Source organism: Rattus norvegicus, chromosome 5, assembly GCF_036323735.1.
Source record: "Rattus norvegicus strain BN/NHsdMcwi chromosome 5, GRCr8, whole genome shotgun sequence".
Taxonomy (NCBI): domain Eukaryota; kingdom Metazoa; phylum Chordata; class Mammalia; order Rodentia; family Muridae; genus Rattus; species Rattus norvegicus.
Genome location: NC_086023.1, coordinates 147356656 through 147377160, shown reverse-complemented (window position 1 = coordinate 147377160; position 20505 = coordinate 147356656). Strand labels below are relative to the sequence as shown.

Here is a 20505-nt window from a genome sequence, read left to right as displayed (position 1 = left end):
GGGGTTCCCTAGAAGTCAGGGGGTGACTCATGCTCATAATCCCAGCACCCAAGAAACAGAGGCAGGAAGGCAAGTTCATGGCCAGGATGGTTTTGAAGTGAGATTGTCTCAAAAAGCAAAACAGGATGAATTCCTTTTTCTAGTATGCACTTTGGATAGCTCACAATCTCCTGTAAGTCCAGCTCCAGGGGTCCTAATGATGATGTCCTCTTCTGGTTTCATTGGTACCAGCACACGTGTCGACTCACACAGGCAGACAGACAGACAGACACACAGCTACACAGACACTGTCTGAAGGCAGGGACAATGTACTCACATACATAAAATAAATAGATCCATCTTTAAAAAAAAAAGAAGTCGAGGATCCTCCCTATATAATCCAGACATTTTGGTCTCTCCCCATGCTCTCTCCTCTCTCCACACTCTTTCTGTCTTTTCTCATGGTGTCTTTTCTCTTTCTGTCTTTTCCCTGGCCTCCTTCCTTGGGGCCAATGAGTTTGCCTGCCTAGAGCAGCTTTCTAATAAACCTGCACTTAATATGAAAAAAAAAAAAAAAAAAAAAAAAAAAAAGAAGTCAAGATCATCTTTGGCTACATAGTGGCCAGTCTGGGACAAATGAAGCCCTGTTCAGAAAAAAAGGGTGTGATAATTTGTAATAAATCTTTGTGGGGCTGGGGATTTAGCTCAGTGGTAGAGCGCTTACCTAGGAAGCGCAAGGCCCTGGGTTCTGTCCCCAGCTCCGAAAAAAAGAACCAAAAAAAAAAAAGAAAAATCTTTGTGTGGGGAAGTCTCCCCTCCTGTGGTAAAAGTTCCTGTTAGAACTTCCCGGGGAAAGAACTGATGACAATTGAGTTCTTATTGAAAGCTCTGTCTTTGGGCAGGTTAGGGAAATTCAGAAAACTTTAACCTGATGGCCTATTGGTAATCAATATATCAAGGCGAAATATTTGGGGATGGCCTTTTTTCAATGCTTTCTCTGGGTAGCTTTAATGAGTGGTTCAAACACAAATGTTAGAGACAAGTAGTTAGGTGACTAAAACAGAGATAAAATTTATAAATTTACATTTTAGAGATCTTTTTCAGGTGGCTGTGGTGGCATATCCTAGCACTCTAGGGGCAGAGGCAGAGGGAGAGGGGCAGAGGGGCAGAGAGAGAGAGACAGAGAGGGGCAGAGGGGGATAGGCTGGTCTGGTCTCCAAATAAAGTTCCAGGCTAGCCAGGGCTACATACATAGTAAGAACCCTGAACAAGAGCTAAACGAATCCAAACTAAAAAGAAACAAACAAACAAAAAAAAAACAAACAAAAACAAAAACAAAAAACCAAAAAAAAAAAAAACCCCACCAACCTTTTAAGTCACTTGACATCTTAAAAACTATGTTAATAGATTTTTTTTAAAGATCTATTTATTTATTTATTATCTATGAGTACACTGTAGCTGTCTTCAGACACACCAGAAGAGGGCATCAGATCCCATTACAGATGGTTGTGAGCCACCATGTGGTTGCTGGGAATTGAACTCAGGTCCTCTGGAAGAGCAGTCGGTGCCCTTAACCACTGAGCCATCTCTCCAGCCCTGTTAATAGATATTTTTTAAAGTTTTGCTTAGATCTTAATTTTTTGTCTGTGCACATGTGTGTATTGTTCCATGGCACACACGCATAGATCAGGGGACAGCTTTTGAGAGTCAGTTTTCTCCTCCCAGCATGTGGTCTTGGAGATTGACTCAGATCATCAGGCCTGACAACAGTCTAAGCAGCTTAGCCATCTTGACGTCTCTGCCTCAGACTGTTCATGGGAGAGATTTGGGCTCCATCTGCATACATCACCCCAGGATGAAGGGAATACCCTGGAGACTGTGAGGTATTAGAGCAGTAGTGTCTGTCTCATGGTGATTTGTGTCCTGTTGTTCCAGCATTCTGAAGATTAAGACTGAATTGCTGTGAGTTGAAAGCTACCCTGGGGTTTCAGAGTGAGTCCTGGGACAGCCAGGACTCTACGGTGAAAATGTTAAGGGAAGAAAACGCGTTTGTCTTTTTGAGAGAGGGCAATAGGATCCGTAGTGAAAGACTAGCATTCATACCAGTAGTAGGAGCTCTGAGAACTAGACAGCCAACATGGTCTAAGACTGGGCCCGTACTCACTGTTTTACAGAATAAACGGAAGGTGGCAACAGAATGCTTCAGTCTAACCCGTGCTAGGACTGTGTGTATGCCAGCGACCTGAGAAGCTTCTTAGTTTGCTTTTGGGGGACAGGGTGTCCCTTCGATATCCTAGGTGGCCTGGAGCTGTGTATGTAGGCCAGACTTGTCTCAAACTTGAGGTAATTCTGTGGCTCTCCCTCCTCAGAACACTATGAAGGATAACCACCTCATTCCCTTAGTAGGGGTAGACGTGAAGGCCACTATGTGCATGTAGAGGTCAAAACTTGGGAGAATTGGTTCTCTCCTATTTTGGGCCAGGGGATAGAACTCAGGTTGATGATAGTTTTTCCCCCAATGAACTAAGTCAATTCAAGACGAATTAAAAAAATAAAAAAGGCATGTTTATTTGGGAATGGGCTCCCAGGCGAGACCACCAGCCTCAGAGTACCGGAATAAATCAGGGGCAGACTATGGCTGGTAAGTTTTCAATAAGAGTGTAGGCAATAAAAATGATGTGTCTACCACAGGCTGGGCTGGGGTCATCAAGGGAGAGGGAGAGATTTGGGTAGCTGGTGACTTCAGATGAGGTGGATTAGGACAGTCAAGAATTCGGGACTGGGTTTTTTGGCGCCTTTTTCTGTTCTGAGGCTTTCTAAGTGGGCGGGGTTGGAGGGAGAGAGAGAGAAAATTGGAATTTACTGGGGGTAGGGGAGCTGGGGACTCCAACCAAACAGGTGACAAACAGTATTGCCAGTTGTTCTGGCCCCAAATGTATCTTTTAATAATTCTCTCACCAAATTTGAACCTGCTCTAATAGAAATCTTGGTGTCTGACTTCCTGGATGCTCTACTTGGGAATGGAGGGAGCCCTTTTTTTCCGTTGTTTGCGTCTCTGACTGACCCCTTCTGAGTTTCAGTTCTGCAATACATAGCATTTAGTCTTCTATTTCCCATTCCTGGCTTCCCTTTCTCACACCCACCCGGGGTCAGCCTCTCCCAGCATCCCCATCTTCCCATCCCGTTCGCGCAGTCTTTCCCTCTCTTTCGGCCTCGCTTTGCTCTAATCCTCGCGTTCCCCTCTCTCCAGAAGCGTTCCTTTCATTTCCTTGCTGGAGAGGCGGCCCCCGAACCACACAGCAGCACCGTTCCCCCGGGACCTCCCCAGGCTCGGCCGTTGAAGGAGGCGTGGCCCACGAATAACAGGTCTCCTGCCGCACACTCCGCGGGCCCGAGCGCAGACAAAGACATTCCACGGCGCCCGCCCCCTCCGCGCACTCCGCCCGAGGGAGGGGGAGGGGAGACACGTGTACCGCTAGCGCCGGGTCACGTGGAAAAGGAAAAGAAACGAACGAAGGCGGCCGGCGTCTGCGCAGGCGCAATAAACTCGGAGCCTGAGTGGGGAGGCTACGTCTTCAGTCGGCGCAGGCGTCGTGGCCCAACTGGGGACTTTGTTCTCCGCGGAGAAACTCAAGGGCGGTGCCGGTAGGCGCCTGCGCACGCGCGCCGCCTCATTTCCGGTGCTCTCTCGCTGGGTCGCTCGGGTCGGCTTCGGTCGCTGTCGCTCCCGTTCTTCCACCCCCGCCAACCGCCGCTCGGGCCTCAGCGCCGTCGCGTCGCTTCCTCGCTCGCTCGCCACACATCATTCCTGATGCAGCGCCGGGACGACCCTGCCGCGCGCCTCACCCGGTCCTCGGGCCGCAGCTGCTCCAAGGACCCGTCAGGTGCCCACCCCTCGGTGCGTCTGACCCCGTCTCGGCCGTCGCCGCTTCCTCACCGGTCCCGGGGAGGCGGAGGTGGGCCCAGAGGAGGCGCTCGGGCCTCGCCCGCTACGCAGCCGCCGCCGCTGCTGCCTCCCTCTAATCCGGGTCCCGACGCGACTGTGGTGGGTTCCGCGCCGACCCCGCTACTGCCCCCGTCAGCCACAGCCGCGGCCAAGATGGAGCCGGAGAATAAGTACCTGCCTGAACTCATGGCTGAGAAGGACTCGCTCGACCCGTCCTTCACTCACGCCATGCAGCTGCTGTCCGTAGGTAAGCGGGTCTTGGCGTACTTTGGGGTCTCCCGGTACCGGCGGTGGGTGGCCGCCGCTTTGTTCTTGCTCCCGCCCCCTCGGAGCCCAGGCATCGAGAGTGCTCATCTCGACCTAGCCTTAGAGATTCTGCACCCTCAGTCCCACCCCGGATCAGGGTATAAGGGGAGGTTTCGGAACCGCGGTCGAGGCCCGAAGAGGACTCGCGATCTCCGAGCGCGGAGAGGTTGATGGATAGTACCGTGCTCCCGCCCCCTTCTCCTCCGGTAGTAGTTGCCCCGCGCGCCAAGGACCAGCTCTTACCAGAAATGAACCTACTTCTCCCAGCTTTCCCAAAGAGAAAACAATTTGGGGAGGCGGGGTCGCGGGTGGTGGAGAGTGCCTTGACCTGGGTTGTAAAGGTAAAAACTGCCGGAATGCCGGTCCCGCGCGGCGCCTCTACGGAGCGGTGCTGCGGGATTTAGCGGGAACTCGGGTTTAAGTTCATCAGAGGTCGGGGCGACCAGAGAATCCCGGAGCTTGAGGTTTTCTCAAGCAAAGTTTTCCGTTTCGGCCTGTCGAATAAGAATTGCTACAGACCCGGATGGTTTTCTCTCCTTTATTTTAAAATGTGTTTTTGAAGTTATGCAAATGGGGAAATGATGGAGGTAAGGGACGGCAGGTTCTTTTGCGGGAGATGAACGAGAAATTAGTCTTTTTGTTTTAGTTCTTGCTTGAGTAGAGATAGTTTAAGAATGGTAGCCTTTGTTCTCTGCTTGTAGACTAGTGAGCCCTCTTCTCTTGACTTGAGCGACTTAGACATTTTTCTTATTCAAACCGCCTATTGGACCCTCACTTGTAGTTAGACATGGTTTTTAGTAAGTATTTTTTTATGATATCTAAATTTTAGATATCACAGTCTGTCTCACTGATTGAATAGTTGGAGTTTTGTGGGGCAGATGGAACCTTGTTACCAGACAAAAACTGGAGAGGTTGAGCGGATTCAGAAACCCACTCTTGACCTGGTAACTGTCCTGGACCTTGGTAACACTTGACCAAGACACCCCATGGAGAGTCTAACCTCTCAGTCCAAGCCAATAGAAAGCGTCTGCTTTTAGACCCCAACCCACTCCAAAATATATATTCGACCCTATCCACGAGGAATAAAGTTATTTCATCAAAGACCGTCTGAGAGATTGACAGACTCTGGCCAGAATGGTACTGTGGACAGGTCATTGTGAAAATACCATTATCTAATGGAGAGGTGGATCAGCGGTTAATAGCACTTTCTGCTCTTCCACAGGGGTTCAGTTCCCAGCGCCCACATCAGGTGGCTCTCAGACACCTGTAACTTCAGCACTGGGGGACTGATGTTCTCTTTTGTCCTACAGAGGCACTCAAAATACAAATCCGAAAAGAAATAAAAGGAAAATACCATTTTCCTTCATCTGTTCTCTGTCTCCCAGCGTTGTTGAAGGGGCTTTACCGTTTGTACAATGCAAAAAGGTCGTGGATGGACAATGACTTTAAAGACCTGCTTTTCTTTCCAGTCAAATGGAAAAATAAGTGAGGACCTTTGAAGCACAGTAAACCAAACTTGTGGTCAGTAAATAGAAACATCAATTGTTTGCATTTCAGCTCAGGACCTTCATTCTGTAACACGCAGGTTCTTATGTTTTTGTTCTTTTGTTCTGACAACTTAGTTACTGTAAGGATTTTTAACCCCCCCCCCTTTTTTTTTTAAATGAGGCAGGTCTCAAGTAGCTGAGGCTGGGTATTTACATATATCTACATTTATATATAGCCCTTTGTGACCTGGAACTTGTGGTCCTTTTCCTCCAGGGTTTGGGAGGTGTGCCCCACCACATTCAGTTTGTGCAGTGCCTAGGATCAGGCTTAGTACTCTACTAACTTATCTACATTTTCAGGCCATTATCTTTTATATTTTTTTATACCGGCTTGCAAATAGCAAACACCTGTGTTTGATTGACTTTGATAAGTGCCTGCCGACTGAAGAATATCACTATGAAAGGTTGACTTGGTAGTCTTATTTTTATTTCCTCAAATCTTTATAACCTGTCAGGTTAATTGCTAAAGAGTTATATCAGGTCGAAGATGTTAACTTTGGAAACTGACTGTTAACTAGTTACTTGGTCCTGAGAAACTAACTCTGCAGTGTCATCTGTGCAGTGGTGAGTGTGAGATCTAGGTTGTGTGTAAAATCAGCCAGTTACCTCTGACCTGTACTCACCAAACAAAATGTCACCATCGTTTTCTTCTGCTTATAAATTCCTATATACACAGGGCATAGTTTGGCCTTTCTGACTTCAAGTGCAGGTGATCATTCTTTTTTCAACAGGGTTTTTTTTTTTTTAAATTTTTTTTTTTTTTTTTTTTTGGTTCTTTTTTTCGGAGCTGGGGACCGAACCCAGGGCCTTGCGCTTCCTAGGTAAGCGCTCTACCACTGAGCTAAATCCCCAGCCCCTTAAATATTGTTTTTAAATGTTTCTTTTAGCTCTGCAGTCACAGGTTTAACTTCAGTGTGGTTACTAAGAGAAAACACTTTAATTTTTAAAGTTGGGTCTTTTTTGCTTTTGCCTTATTTATATTTTTAAATTTTTCTTTATTAATTTCTATGTGCATGGGTATTTTGCCTGTATGTCTGACTGTGAGGTTTTCAGATCCCCTGGGTGTGGAGTTAATAGACCACTGTGAGCTACCATCTGGGTGCTGGGAATTGAACCCAGGTCCTTTGGAAGAACAGCCAGTGCTCTTAACTGCTGAGCCATCTTCCAGGCCCCAGTTTTTATTTTTGTTGTTTTTTATTGTTTTGGTTTTTTGTTTGTTTTTGAGCTAGGGTCTAACTATGTAGACTAGGCTGTCCTCAAACTTAGAGCTACCTGCCTCTGGATGGCTGAGAAGACAATCCTATTACCAGTACAGATGAGGAGATAAAAGGCAAACATGATAGTTGACTAAACAACAAAATTAGCAACATCAACAGGACTTACAGTCAATCTACATTTGGTTCACACACTTAACTCCTTTTTCCCTCCAATAGCTAAAAGGTTCTTCCTTGCTCCCTCATTATACACTGCCTGCCAAAAATGGAATTTTAAAAAGACAACCCATTTGGTTGGAATAAGAAAGGTATGGGGATGGGGAAGTCTGGAGTGCTAGTAAGGGAACTGAGGATGAAGAAGCTGAGATTCAGATACTGAGAGCGGTGCCCAACACAGCCTTTTCTATGCATCCTTGTCCATTCCCTACAAAGTGCATGAGACGCAGACCATGGTTTCTGTTACCACCACACTGCCCAGTTTTATTTTGTATTTATTATTTTCTGGTGTGCTATGTACTGTGTGTGCATGTGCAAGGTCTCTCTACGTAGTGCTGGCTGTCCTGAAACTCATTAAACTCACAAAGTGCCTGCCTTTGTGTCTTGTTGGGGATTAGCCACCATGTCCAGCTGTAATTACGTATCTGTTGAGTATCTCCGTGGTTAGACTGTAGATCCACCATGTAACGGGATCTGTCTGCTTTCTCACCACTGTTTTTTCTGTCCTAGAAGGTGCGTCTCAGAGTGGCTTTGCACTCTGTTAAGCCTTACCTTGATGGGAAAATATAGAATTCTAAGGAGTGTGGGCTATCTGTATGTATTTTATTTTATTTTATTTTATTTTATTTTTTTTAAAAGATTTATTTTATTATATATAAGTACACTGTAGCTGTCTTCAGATACACCAGAAGAGGGCATCGGATCTCTTTACAGATGGTTGTGAGCCACCATGTGGTTGCTGGGAATTGAACTCATGACCTCTGGAAGAACAGTTGGGTGTTCTTAACCACTGAGCCATCTCTCCAGCCCGTATTTTATTTTTGAGAAGGAATGTAGAGTTTGAACGTAGATTCATTGCTGTAGGCCAGATTGGTGTTCAGCTGCAGTGATATAGTACAGATATATCACTGTATATATATAGTGATATAGCCATGCTAGACTTTTTGAGACAGGAAATTTATATAAAAATGCTAGTCTGTTAAGTGTTCTTTACAGATAGGAAAGTAGACATTGAAAATGACTCAAATAGTGAACATTTTGAGTAGAATAAAAGTCATCAGAAGATCTTTATGCAAATCAGATTTGTGTGCCATATCCTCAGAGAGGAGGGAGACTAAAGCTATAGAGAAGACTTTTTCATTAGCCTGTTTTTTGCATTTTGTAAACTGACTCCAACTAGATTTAGCTTTTTGTTTTGAAGGCCTGGAATGTAGTTCTGTTCTAGAAGGCTTGTTTGACATGTACAAGAGCCTACGCTGTCTTCAGCATAGGGAAGGATTTCAGGGGAGATTTTTGTCTTGGTAAGTTGAATATAAAGTAGCAGATAGGAAGACACTGAAGACCAAGAAGTACGGCTGAGACCATGCATTAGGAGGAGTTTCCATACATTGCTGGTAGTTGGCACAATGACTGGATAACTGTTTGACATTTCATTTGAAAGCAGAACATTCAAATTCTTTAAAGCTCAGCAACAAAATTGGACTTGTTAGTACAGGCCTGTAATCCCAGGTGCTCAGGAGGCCAAGGCAAACAAATTTCAAGTTCAAGGTGTGCTAGAGCTGCAGAGTACAGGGCCAGCTTGGGAATTTAGTGAGACCTTGTCTCAAAATGAAAATGGAAAAATGGAACTGTGTATAGTTCAGTGGTAAACTGCTTGCCCAGCATGGCTGTGTCTCACAGTGGAGCCCTAGCTAGCCTAGAACTAACTGTAAACCAGTTTGGTCTCATGGTCACAGAGATACTCTTATCTCTGCCTCTGAGTACTGGGATTAAAGGCATGTGTGTGGGGTTGGGGATTTAGCTCAGTGGTAGAGCACTTGCCTAGCAAGCACAAGGCCCTGGGTTCGGTCCCCAGCTCCGAAAAAAAAGAATTTAAAAAAAAAAAAAAAAAAAGAAAAAAAGGCATGTGTGCTACCATGCTCTGTGATAGTGCTATTTAGCTTGGGCTGGCCTTCAAATGGTGGATTTAATGCTCTCAGTCTCTTGATTGACCCTCGCATTCTTGAAAAAAACAAAACAGTGAGGATGGACAACAGATTGAAGGTAACTGGTGATTAGGGAAGAAAGTGATGACTAAGCCTATAACGAGGTTAGCATGGGGATGAAAGATGGGTCAGCATTTAAGAGCACTTACTCTTTTTACATGGGGCTTCGGTTTAGTTCACAGCATTCCACATTTCAGCTCTTAACTGCCTGTAACTGTAGTTCTAGAGGATCTGATTAATACCCTCTTCTGGTCTCTCTGAATACCAGGCATGCATTAGGTATATATACACACAGACAGGCAGAATGTGGCTGGAGAGGTATCTGGGCAATTAAGCACTCTTCCAAAGGACTCATATGGTGTAAGCATTCATATGGTGGCTCATAGCTGTTTGTAATCCAGTCTCAGGGAATCTGATACTCTCTACTGACGGACACTGTCAACAGGCTGTGCATATATGTGCACTCTTGCAAAACACCCATACACATAAGGTAAAACATTTTGAAAAAAAAAGAATATGCATAAACAAAGATTTTTCTTTATATTAATTTAAAAACAAAATTCCCTTTTAAAGTCATTCCCTAAAGAAAGGATTTGGGAAGCCATGATAAATAGGCCATAATAGGAGGGTTTTATCTATGAGAATTGAACCTCTATGCAAGGATTCCAAACTCCAGCTTTGGGAGAGCCAGTACCCACATTTTCTTCGTTGTTGTGGTTTTTTGTTTTGTTTTGTTTTTTGTTGTTTTGTTTTGTTTTTAAGATTTATTTATTTTATGTATGTGAGTATACTGTAGCTCTCTACTCTCTTCAGACACACCAGAAGAGGGCATCAGGTCTCATTACAGATGGTGGTGAGCCACCATGTGGTTGCTGGGAATTGAACTCAGGATTTCTGGAAGAGCAGTCAGTGCTCTTAACTGCTGAGCCATCTCTCCAGCCCTCTTTTTTGGTTTGGTTTTGGTTTTGGTTTTTTTTTTTGGTTCTTTTTTTCGGAGCTGGGAACTGAACCCAGGGCCTTGCGCTTCCTAGGCAAGCGCTCTACCACTGAGCTAAATCCCCAACCCCCTCTTTTTTGTTTTTGATGACAGGTTTTCTCTGTGTAACCCTGGCTGTCCTAGAACATGTAGACCAAACTGCCCTCAAACCCAAGAGCTCAGTCTGACTCTGCCTCCTGAGTGCTGGGATTAAAGGCCATTTTCTCTGTTCTTAGCCAATATTGTAACATGTTGTGACTTTGTATATTTGGGGTAGGGGGTAGCCTGTAGCTTTTTCCCAAATTCTTGATGGGGGTCCATGACCTCACCCCCTCCCCAAAGAAAAGGTCAAGAACATAATATGCTGCTAGGTGTTCGTACTTGAAACAGTTTGGTAAGTAAAAATCCTGGGGTGGGGTTCTTTTACTCAAAGATCATTGTCTTAGCTTTTCAAAAGATGACACTAACAGAAAAGGTGTAGAGGCTGGAAATAATACACGATGAGGGAAGTTTCTCTCACAGGAGGCCTCTGAAGTGCTATGATCACAGGCATGTGCCACCTACCTTATTTGGTTTAGCCTTAGCCATGGGAAGCTTCCTTTTCAAATGAATGAGGACGTTTCTCTTCAAGGATTGCAGTTATTTTGTTGATTGTAGAATTCCAGAAATTAATAACAGCAGAAGAGATGCTATGGTTAAAAGTATGAGCCAAGTGTACCTGGGGTCTAGAGGATGACATATTTCATTCTTTGGAACAGATTTGCTAAGCTTGTCTTGAGCAAAAAGAAAAAAATCTTAACTGTTTTGTTTTATAATTAGCTCTTAAATATTAAGAAATTTAAGTAATGTATATAGTAGTCTCTTAATCATTGCAGTTATTTTTACATATATACACAAAAAATTTGTTTTGGTGATACTGAGGATTAAACCCAGTGCCTTTGTATGAATGCTAAAGAAGAGTTCTACCGGGGCTGGGGATTTAGCTCAGTGGTAGAGCGCTTACCTAGGAAGCGCAAGGCCCTGGGCTCGGTCCCCCAGGTCCCCCAGCTCCGAAAAAAAGAACCAAAAAAAAAAAAAAAAAAAAAAAAAAAAAAAAAAAAAAAAAAAAAAAGAAGAGTTCTACCTTTAAACCCTAATCTCAGCTCTCTCTCCCTTTTTTTTTCAGTTTTGTTTTTCTTTCTTTCTTTTTTTTTTCTTTCTTTTTTTTTTTTTTTTGGTTCTTTTTTTCGGAGCTGGGGACCGAACCCAGGGCCTTGCGCTTCCTAGGTAAGCGCTCTACCACTGAGCTAAATCCCCAGCCCCCAGTTTTGTTTTTCTTTTCTTTCTTTCTTTTTTTTTTTTTTAAAAGATTTATTTATTTCATGTATGTGGGTATACTATACTATCACCGTCTTCAGACACACCAGAAGAGGGCATCAAGATCTCTACAAATGAACCATTCTTTTTTTTGGGGGGGGGGGTTCTTTTTTTCGGAGCTGGGGACCGAACCCGGGGCCTTGTGTTTCCTAGGCAAGCGCTCTACCACTGAGCTAAATCCCCAACCCCCTCAAGATCTCATTACAGATGGTTGTGAGCCACCATGTGGTTGCTGGGATTTGAACTCAGGACCTCCGGAAGAGCAGTCAGTGCTCTTAATCACTAAGCCATCTCTCCAGCCCCTTTTTTCTTTTTTTAAAGATTTATTTTATGTATGTGAATACCCTGTCACTGTCTTCAGACACACCAGAAGAGGGCATTGGATCCCATTACAGATGGTTGTGAGCCACCATGTGGTTGCTGGGAATTGAACTCAAGACCTCTGGAAGAATAGCTAGTGCTCTTAACTGCTGAGCAGTCTCTCTAGCTCGTTTGTTTGTTTTTCAAGACAAGATTTCTCTGTGTAGCCTGGCTGGCCTGAAGCTGGCTCTGTAGATCAGGTTGGCCTGAAACTGGCTCTGTAGACTAGGCTGGCCTGGAATTCAGATCCACCAAAGACAGGCATTGCCACAGCTCGTCTCTGTTGAGCTTTATTTTATTTTTTTTTCTTCTTTTTCTTTTCTTTTTTTTCCGGAGCTGGGGACCGAACCCAGGGGAGACCCCCCCCCCCCTTTAAACAAACAACAACCCTATTCTTTGCTCTGAGATTCAATAAATGGTTCTCATTTTTGGTAGTTTACAGGGAGACAGAAAGGAGGAAAATTAGTAAAGGTTAAAAAAAAGCCATAAGCTTTTAATTCTACTATGTTAAAAGCAATGAGTTGGTGCGATTGATCTGTTAGTTTGGTGGCAAATTCTGTAACATTTCTGAATTCTGGTTTCTTTGCCCACTAAATGGGGATAGTGTTGGTTAAAATTAATAATCCAAGACTGCTAAATCAAAGATGCCAGATAAATAAGAGAGATTATAATTGCCATGCTGACAAACAGATGGGTCACATCTCTGAGTTGTTTATACCTTAGCTTTTCTTGCTTTGGCTCTTGGGACATCCAAGGTCTTCAGAGGCCCGGGCAAACATCATTTGAGGGAGTCAGTCTTAGAAATGTTGTTTAGAAAGTGCTTTTGCCTGAGGGTAAGACAATGTCTTTAGTTGTTGATCGGTTAGTTCTCTCTCTCTCTCTCTCTCTCTCTCTCTCTCTCTCAACAAGTTCTTGATGTAGCTCAGGCTGGCTTTGAACTCACAGAAGTCCTTTTGAGTGCACGTGTTACCATATTTGGTTAGGGCTATCCATGGGAAGCTTTCTTTTCAAATTATTTTCTTTTAAAGGGAACAAAAACTGTATGCTTAGCTGGTATACAATTCACAATATAGACTGCTTGCCTTTGCTTCCCAAGTACAGGAATTAAGAGTTTGTGCCCCCCACACCAGGCATAAATTGTAGTTTGTAAAACTTTATAATAGTTAGCATTTCATTGCTTAAGTGTCCTCTGTCCTCCACTAAGAGACCATATGACAGATGTGAGACTTGAAGTTAGAAAATATCTAGTGTTTTGTTACTATTAATTTGTTTTTTATGTATATGACAATGTCTACATGTATACATGTACATTGTATATTTGGGTGCTCACGGAAGCCAAAAGGAAGCATCTGAGTCCCCTGGAACTGGAGTTAAGGATGGCTGTGAGCTGCCAAGTGGGTCCTGGGAACTGAACCAGTGTACTATACAAGAGCAGTGAATGCTCTTAACCATTGAGCCATGTCTCCAGCCCCGAGCTTAGTTTAGTCTGTTTTCTGGTACTTTAGCAGCTTGTGACCTAGAAGTAATTAACCTCTGCAATTTTTAAATTCCCAGTTAGCAACTATAGTGAGTTGTTTTTAAGGGGAAATTAGGTAATATTTGCTATGGTATTGAATAAATGTTCGGTTCTACTTCTAAATATTGAAGATGACCCTTGTTGAAGGCTCATGTTTCTATTTCTACTTTTGCTTTCTTAACTGTTCTGACTCCTTTGCATGTATGTAAAGGTCAGTGTCTGTTGTTTTTCTTAATTCTTCTCTACTCTGTTTATTTTATTTTGTTACCTTTTTTTTTTAAGCTTTATTTATTATATGAGTACACTGTTGTTGTCCTCAGACACACCAGGAGAGGGCATCAGATCTCATTACAGATGGTTGTGAGCCACCATGTGGTTGCTTACAATCGAACTCAGGACCTCTGGAAGAGTAGTCGGTGCTTTAGCCATTGAGCCATCTCTCCAGCCCAAATGTGTTTCCCAGGCTGGCCTCCAACTCGTGATCCTCCTGCCTCTGCCTCCTTCAGCACCACAACTGGCAGTACCTTATTTCTTAAGAGAGAGTCTTAAGAGGTTGGGGATTTAGCTCAGTGGTAGAGCGCTTGCTCCCCAGCTCCGGGGGCGGGGGGGGGGGGGGGGGAAGAGTTCAAGAGAGAGTCTTTCTCTCAACCTGGAGCTCACTGATTTAGACTGCTGGTCAGCAAGCCCAAGGATCCCCCCTGCCTCTACAACTGCAGAGTTGTGATCAATTAGTTGGAAATAGCTACTGTACCCAGCTCAGCCTTTATAAATAAATTTTTTTTTTGTTTTGTTTTAGTTTCAATTTTTGTGCTTGCCCATGCCCATAGAGTCCAGAAGACTGTTTTGGATCCTGGAGCAGCCATAGTGGAGGTTGAAAGTCACTCTGCCATGAGTACTGAACTGATCTCAAGATTTCTGGAAGAGCAGTGTGGCTTCCTAATGTCTGAGGCATCTCTTAGTCCTCTTTGTATTTTTTTTTCTTGTTAAAGATTTTGATTTATCCTAATTTTTAAAAATTTTTCCTACTTTACTGCATTAATTTATATAAATGCATACATATATACTTTTTTTTTAAATTTTGTTTTGTTTTTTCTCCTGTCGACAGGGTTTCTCTGTAGCCCTGGATGTCCTAAAACCTGCTCTGTAAACCAGGTTGGCCGGGAGATTTGCCTGCCTTTGCTTCCTAAGTTCTGGGAACAAAGGTGTGCACCACCAATGCTTGGCCAGTACATGTTCTCGTAAGGCAAGAAACATGTAAACGAGTGGTGTAGACACTTCTGGTGAGAGTGGGAAACAGGATTCAGGTCCCATAGTGAACTTCCTACAGCTTTGGGAGCCTCATCCAGTCTATCTAAAATTAGCACATTTTGTCTGAACTGTTTGGTTTTTCCACAGCACTTCACAATAATGCTTTAAGCAGTCTTGCCAGATGACTTTATAAGTACAGAAATTAAGTTCTGTTTCTCTTATTCAGAAATTGAGAAGATTCAGAAGGGAGAGTCAAAAAAAGATGACGAGGAGAATTATTTGGACTTATTTTCTCATAAGAACATGAAGCTGAAAGAGCGGGTACTGATCCCTGTCAAGCAGTATCCAAAGGTAATGGGAAGGGGGCTCACTTCTGAGTTGATGTTGTAGGCTGATATGCTGTTGGCTGTGATGGGATGGGATGGCCATGCATCCACCTGTAAAGCTTCCTGGTGCTTGAGGTACCTGTTTCTGGGAGTTCAAATAGCAAAGTCCATAACTTATAACGTAATTATAGTGAAGGGAATAGATACTTTAGTAATCAAGAATAATTTTTTTTCTTATGTTTTGTTCAGGCTCTAGGCCTCAAGTAAAAATCTGGATCCCTTTATCAAAAGATTGAGCTAGAATTTATCTTATGTATAAGTGCCTGCATGTGTATTGTATGTGCACCATGTACATGCCTTGTGCTAAAGGAAGCCAGAAGAGTATATTAGATGTCCCTGGAACTAGGGTTACAGGTGGTTGTGAGTTGCTCTGTGGGTGCTGGGAACAGAATCCAAATCTTTTGAAAAAGCAACAGATAATAGCCATGAGCCATTTTTCTGCCTGTGACTCAGAATTTAAATCAAATAAAATATAACATATCCTCAAATCAAATGAAGTTAATTTTATTTTTATTTAATGCATATGAATAGTTTGCATGTATGTCCATGTAACATGTGTGATTAGTTTCTGAGGAAGGCAGAAGAGGGTATGGGATGCATTGGAATTGGAAGCACAGATGGTTATAAACTACCATGTAGTTGCCAAGAGCCTAACCTGGTTCTTCTTGTAGAGCAGCAAGTGTTCTTAACCCCTGAGCCATCTCCAGTCTCCTAAGAACTAGCTTTTTTTAAAGATTTATTTATTTATTATATATAAGTACACTGTAGCTGTCTTCAGATACACCAGAAGAGGGCATCGGATCTCTTTACAGATGGTTGTGAGCCATCATGTGGTTGCTGGGAATTGAACTCATGACCTCTGAAAGAGCAGTTGGGTGCTCTTAACCGCTGAGCCATCTCTCCAGCCCCCAAGAACTAGCTTTTTTAAAGAAGCGGCTGCTGCCAGACAATGGTGGCACAAGGCAGGCAGAACTCTGTTCAAGGCCAATCTGGTCTACAGAATGAGTTCCAGGACAGCCTCTGGTACACAGAGAAACTCTGCCTTCAAAAACCAAACCAAAAAAAAAACCAAAAAACCCAAGTAAAAAAGTAGATTCTTTTGGTTTTGAAAAATGGCTCGGGGTTGGGGATTTAGCTCAGTGGTAGAGCGCTTGCCTAGGAAGCGCAAGGCCCTGGGTTCGGTCCCCAACTCCGAAAAAAAGAACCACCAAAAAAAAAAAAAAAAAAAAATGGCTCAATGGGTAAAAGTTCTTGTCACCACACCTGAAGACCTAAATTTGATTTCCAGAACCCATATGGTAGGAAAGAACCAACATCCTGACCACCTGTGTGGCTTACCTGATTGGTGCTCCATTCTGGTGCACTCCACACCCTCTTGTAAATAAATGTAAATTTTTTTTTTTCTTTTTCTTTTTTTTTTTTTTCGGAGCTGGGGACAGAACCCAGGGCCTTGCGCTTGCTAGGCAAGCGCTCTACCACTGAGCTAAATCCCCAACCCCATAAATGTAAATTTTTTAAAAATGTTTATCTTCTTTCTTTTTAAAGGAAAGTAGCTAGATTTTAGTTTACCATACATGCTACCATGAGGTAGGTATATTTGTTCTGCTGAATCAGAAGTAGGAAGCCTGAGTATGATCACTAATAAAAAGAGTTTATGCATGTTATATGTTTATGTAACAGTATTAATAGTTGCAGTAAGTTGTGGAAAGAGTACAAGACTTTATCAGGAAATCTAAACTCAGGGATAGGAACTATCACTTCTAGTTATATAATTAAAGCTAATCACTAATTATTAAATACTAGGTATACTATATCTTGAGTAAAATTGGGATCTCATACATAAAAAGATTCTTTATAGGGTTGTTGAAGATCAAATGGCATGTTACATATATTTACATTTTTATAGAGGCATGTGTATTAGAATTCTATTTTTTAATTTTCTGACAGTTCAATTTTGTGGGGAAGATTCTTGGACCACAAGGAAATACAATCAAAAGACTCCAGGAAGAGACTGGTGCAAAGATCTCTGTCTTGGGGAAGGGTTCGATGAGAGACAAAGCCAAGGTACGTTCAAATGAATGCCTTCTAGTTGTCCAGTGCCTGATACGGATGCTATGCAAGCAAACATTGGGAGGTTTATTTGGGAGCTGTTGAGATACAGTGTCCCACTGTGTATCCAGGCTGGCCTGGAACTTGCTGTAAAGACCAGGCTGGTATCAAAGATCTGCCTGCCTCTGCCTCCCATGTGCTAGGGTTAAAGACATGCACCACTGTGCCCCACCCCCACAGCATACAATGACTGATGCAAGCTTTCATTGCATGTTAGTACTCACTGGCACTGTTGGAAAGAGCCTAGGATATGTCCTAATGGTTCCCTTCCCCCTTTTAATGTGTTTATTTTATGTATATGGTTGTTTTGTGTGCATTTACATCTACACACCAGAAGAGAGCATCAGATCCCACAGGGCTACAGTTATAGACAGAAGCCATCATGAGGGTTCTGGGAATTGAACTCAGTGCTATTTACCATTAAGCTATCTGTCTCTCCAGCATTTTTGTTTCTGTTTTGTTTTTTTGTTTTTTTCTTTTGACTGCATTATGATATTATGGTATAATTAAGTAGCATTGTTGGCGTTGGTAAGACTGCCTCTTGAAATTTGAAATGAGAACTTAGTAAACTTAACCATATGGAAGACATTAAGGTTTATTTATTTATTATATATGAGTACACTGTAGCTGTCCTCAGACACACACCAGAAGAGGGCATCGGGTTCCATTACAAATGGTTGTGAGCCACCATGTGGTTGCTGGGAATTGAACTCAGGACCTCTGGAAGAGCAGTCAGTGCTCCTAACCACTGAGCCATCTCTCCAGCCCCAATGGAAGACATTAAAATGTGAGTAGTGCACCTTTTTTCCCAGTGACAGGGAATACGTGTTCAATGCTGGTGAGTTTGGGGTTAGATCATTTGAAATCTAGCCAACAGGAATGTAAGACCTACTAAAATGATAGATTCCAAAGTTAAACATGACTTATCCTGACAAAGAAAACCTATTTAAGGGTTTTTATTTTTTATTTTCCATTCCACAGCACTCTACCCAGTGTGCAATCAATTGACAAGAAACTTTTAGCACATGTAATAGTTTACCCTTAGATAAGACTTAACTGATAAATCTAGAAAAATATTTTTTCCTTTTTTTTTTTTTGAGCTGGGGACTGAACCCAGGGCCTTGCGCTTGCTAGGCTAGTGCCTTACCACTGAGCTAAATCCCCAACCCCTAGAAAAATATTTTTGAGGGCCTAACTTTTAGGTAGTTTAATTGATAGGTCTTATTTTCCTCATCTTTTTCTTTTGTCCTTTACCTTTCACACTGGATACATAGAACGAGTCTGAAGTGTGTTATTTTTGTTAATGAGATTTCTAAAAGATTTTCTTGTCTGTCCTGACTTTGTCCCTTCCTTGGAACTCCTGGACAGTAAACACTTTAGCAAGGCCAGTGGTGATAAAGAGTACTAATGAATTTAAAGACTAGTGCTTGGCCATGAGTGCATACGTGCATTCATACACTAAATACTGAGCAAACAACTGTTAACCTGAGTGGATTCTAAAATTAAGTTTTAATTTACTGCAGGGAACACTTCAGTGGTTTAAGGAAACAGGCAACCAAGTAGCTTAGTTAGGATTTTATTCCTGTGAAGAGACACCATGACTAAGGCAACTCATAAAAGAAAACATTTAATTGGGGCTGGCTTACAGTTTCAGAGGTGCAGTCCATTATCATCTTGGGAAGCATGGCCGTGTGTAGGCAGACGTGGTGCTGGAGATGGAGCTGAGAGTTCTACATCTTAGGAGACTCTGTTCTACACTGGGAGGAGCTTGAGCACTAGAAACCCTCAAAGCCCACCTACACAGTGACATACTTCCTCTTAGAAGGTTATCCCTAGGACTGACCCTGGGCTCCAACTGCATAGGTAGCAGTGAATAACCTTGTTGGGGCACCAGTGGAAGGGGAAGCCCTTGGTTCTGCCAAGGTTAGACCCCCCCAGTGTAGGGGATTGTGTGTGGGGGTGGTGCAGTAAGGGGGAATGGATGGGGAGGGGAACACCCTTATCGAAGGGGAGTGGGAGGGATTAGGGGGATGATGGACAGGAAACCAGGAAAGTGAATAACATTTGAAATGTGAATAAGAAATACCCAATTTAATAAAAATGGGGGCGGGTTGGGGATTTAGCTCAGTAGTAGAGCGCTTGCCTAGGAAGCGCAAGGCCCTGGGTTCGGTCCCCAGCTCCAAAAAAAAGAACCAAAAAAAAAAAAAAAAAATGGGGGGGAGTCATACCTATCCCAAAAAGGCCACACCTCTTAATAGTACCCATTGGCCAAGCATATTTAAATCACTACATCAGTTACAGTTTTAACAGGTAGTATCAGTTCTAGGACTTGCTTAAGGGTTTTGTTTTGTTTTTTAAGCTATTCTCTTTGACTTACATGTGAAGATACTGTATTTGTTTAGTCTGTATATGAGTTGATATTTCTTTGCTTGTTCCCATAGGAGGAAGAGTTGCGCAAGGGTGGAGACCCCAAATATGCCCATTTAAATATGGATCTGCATGTCTTCATTGAAGTCTTTGGACCCCCATGTGAAGCTTATGCTCTTATGGCCCATGCTATGGAAGAAGTCAAGAAATTTCTAGTACCAGTAAGGAAATACATATTCTCTATCCTCTAAGCAGGGAGAAAGTAAGATTGTAATGTTGGAGAGGCTGTGGTTCTTGACCAGGGTCTGTGCTTCTGTTTACTTTGCCAAGCTTCTCCCACTACTCATTTCTCATTCTCAAAGCATTGTACTCCAAGGCCTCCATGTCTAATGTGGCTTCATTAATATGTGCTACTATCTGTTGTCAGTCTCTTGGGTCCTTGATGTGTTAACAATTTGGTTAACAGATTTAATAAGGTCTTCATTTAATTCATTCTTCTGGTACTACTGTGGAACCAGGAGATGGTATTAGGAAAACGACCTAAGGGTAGGTCCTCAGTTAAGGAGCATGTGTGCTAGACTTTTCAGTCTAGAGTTAACAGCCGGAAACTTAGAGCACCCAGTGCTAATGAGCTAATTTCTACTGAGGCAATGAAGGGAGCTTCCGGTGGAGATTTCTTACTCAGAGTCTGGTTCAGAAGAGCTGTATGGTACAGGCATGACTATTGATGGCATTTAATTTTCTCTGGTTTTTGTGGTTGTTGGTTTTTGTTTTGTTTGAGATAGGGTCTCATTGTACATCTCTGCCTGGCCTAGAGCTCACTGTATAGACCAGGCTGGTCTCCAGCTTACAGAGGTCTGCCTGCCTCTGCCTCCCAAGTGCTGTGATTAGTGATGTGTTCCACCATGCTTAGAAAACGGTGTAGATTCCTAAGAGTCACCTGGTTATAGAACAGGTTAAGTGTCAATTGTGTGAACTCTCCTTTAGTGTTTGG

General features: G+C 43.1%; 1 protein-coding gene across 2 annotated transcripts in view; it reads left to right on the top strand.

Annotated features, from left to right (window-relative positions):
* The first annotated feature begins 2556 nt into the window (after positions 1-2556).
* Positions 2557-20505, top strand: part of Khdrbs1 (KH RNA binding domain containing, signal transduction associated 1) — a 37557-nt gene continuing 19608 nt past the window's right edge. Inside the window, exons 1-4 of one of the 2 annotated variants that reach the window (XR_005504357.2) lie at positions 2557-4172; positions 14876-15000; positions 16983-17099; positions 19586-19732. Coding sequence is in view for 1 of the 2 variants with exons in the window: in NM_130405.2 (NP_569089.1) it covers positions 3791-4172; positions 14876-15000; positions 16983-17099; positions 19586-19732 (771 nt within the window). In the remaining variant the exon portion in view is untranslated. The remainder of the gene's footprint in view (positions 4173-14875; positions 15001-16982; positions 17100-19585; positions 19733-20505) is intronic. The other variant, NM_130405.2, reaches the window with a different exon arrangement.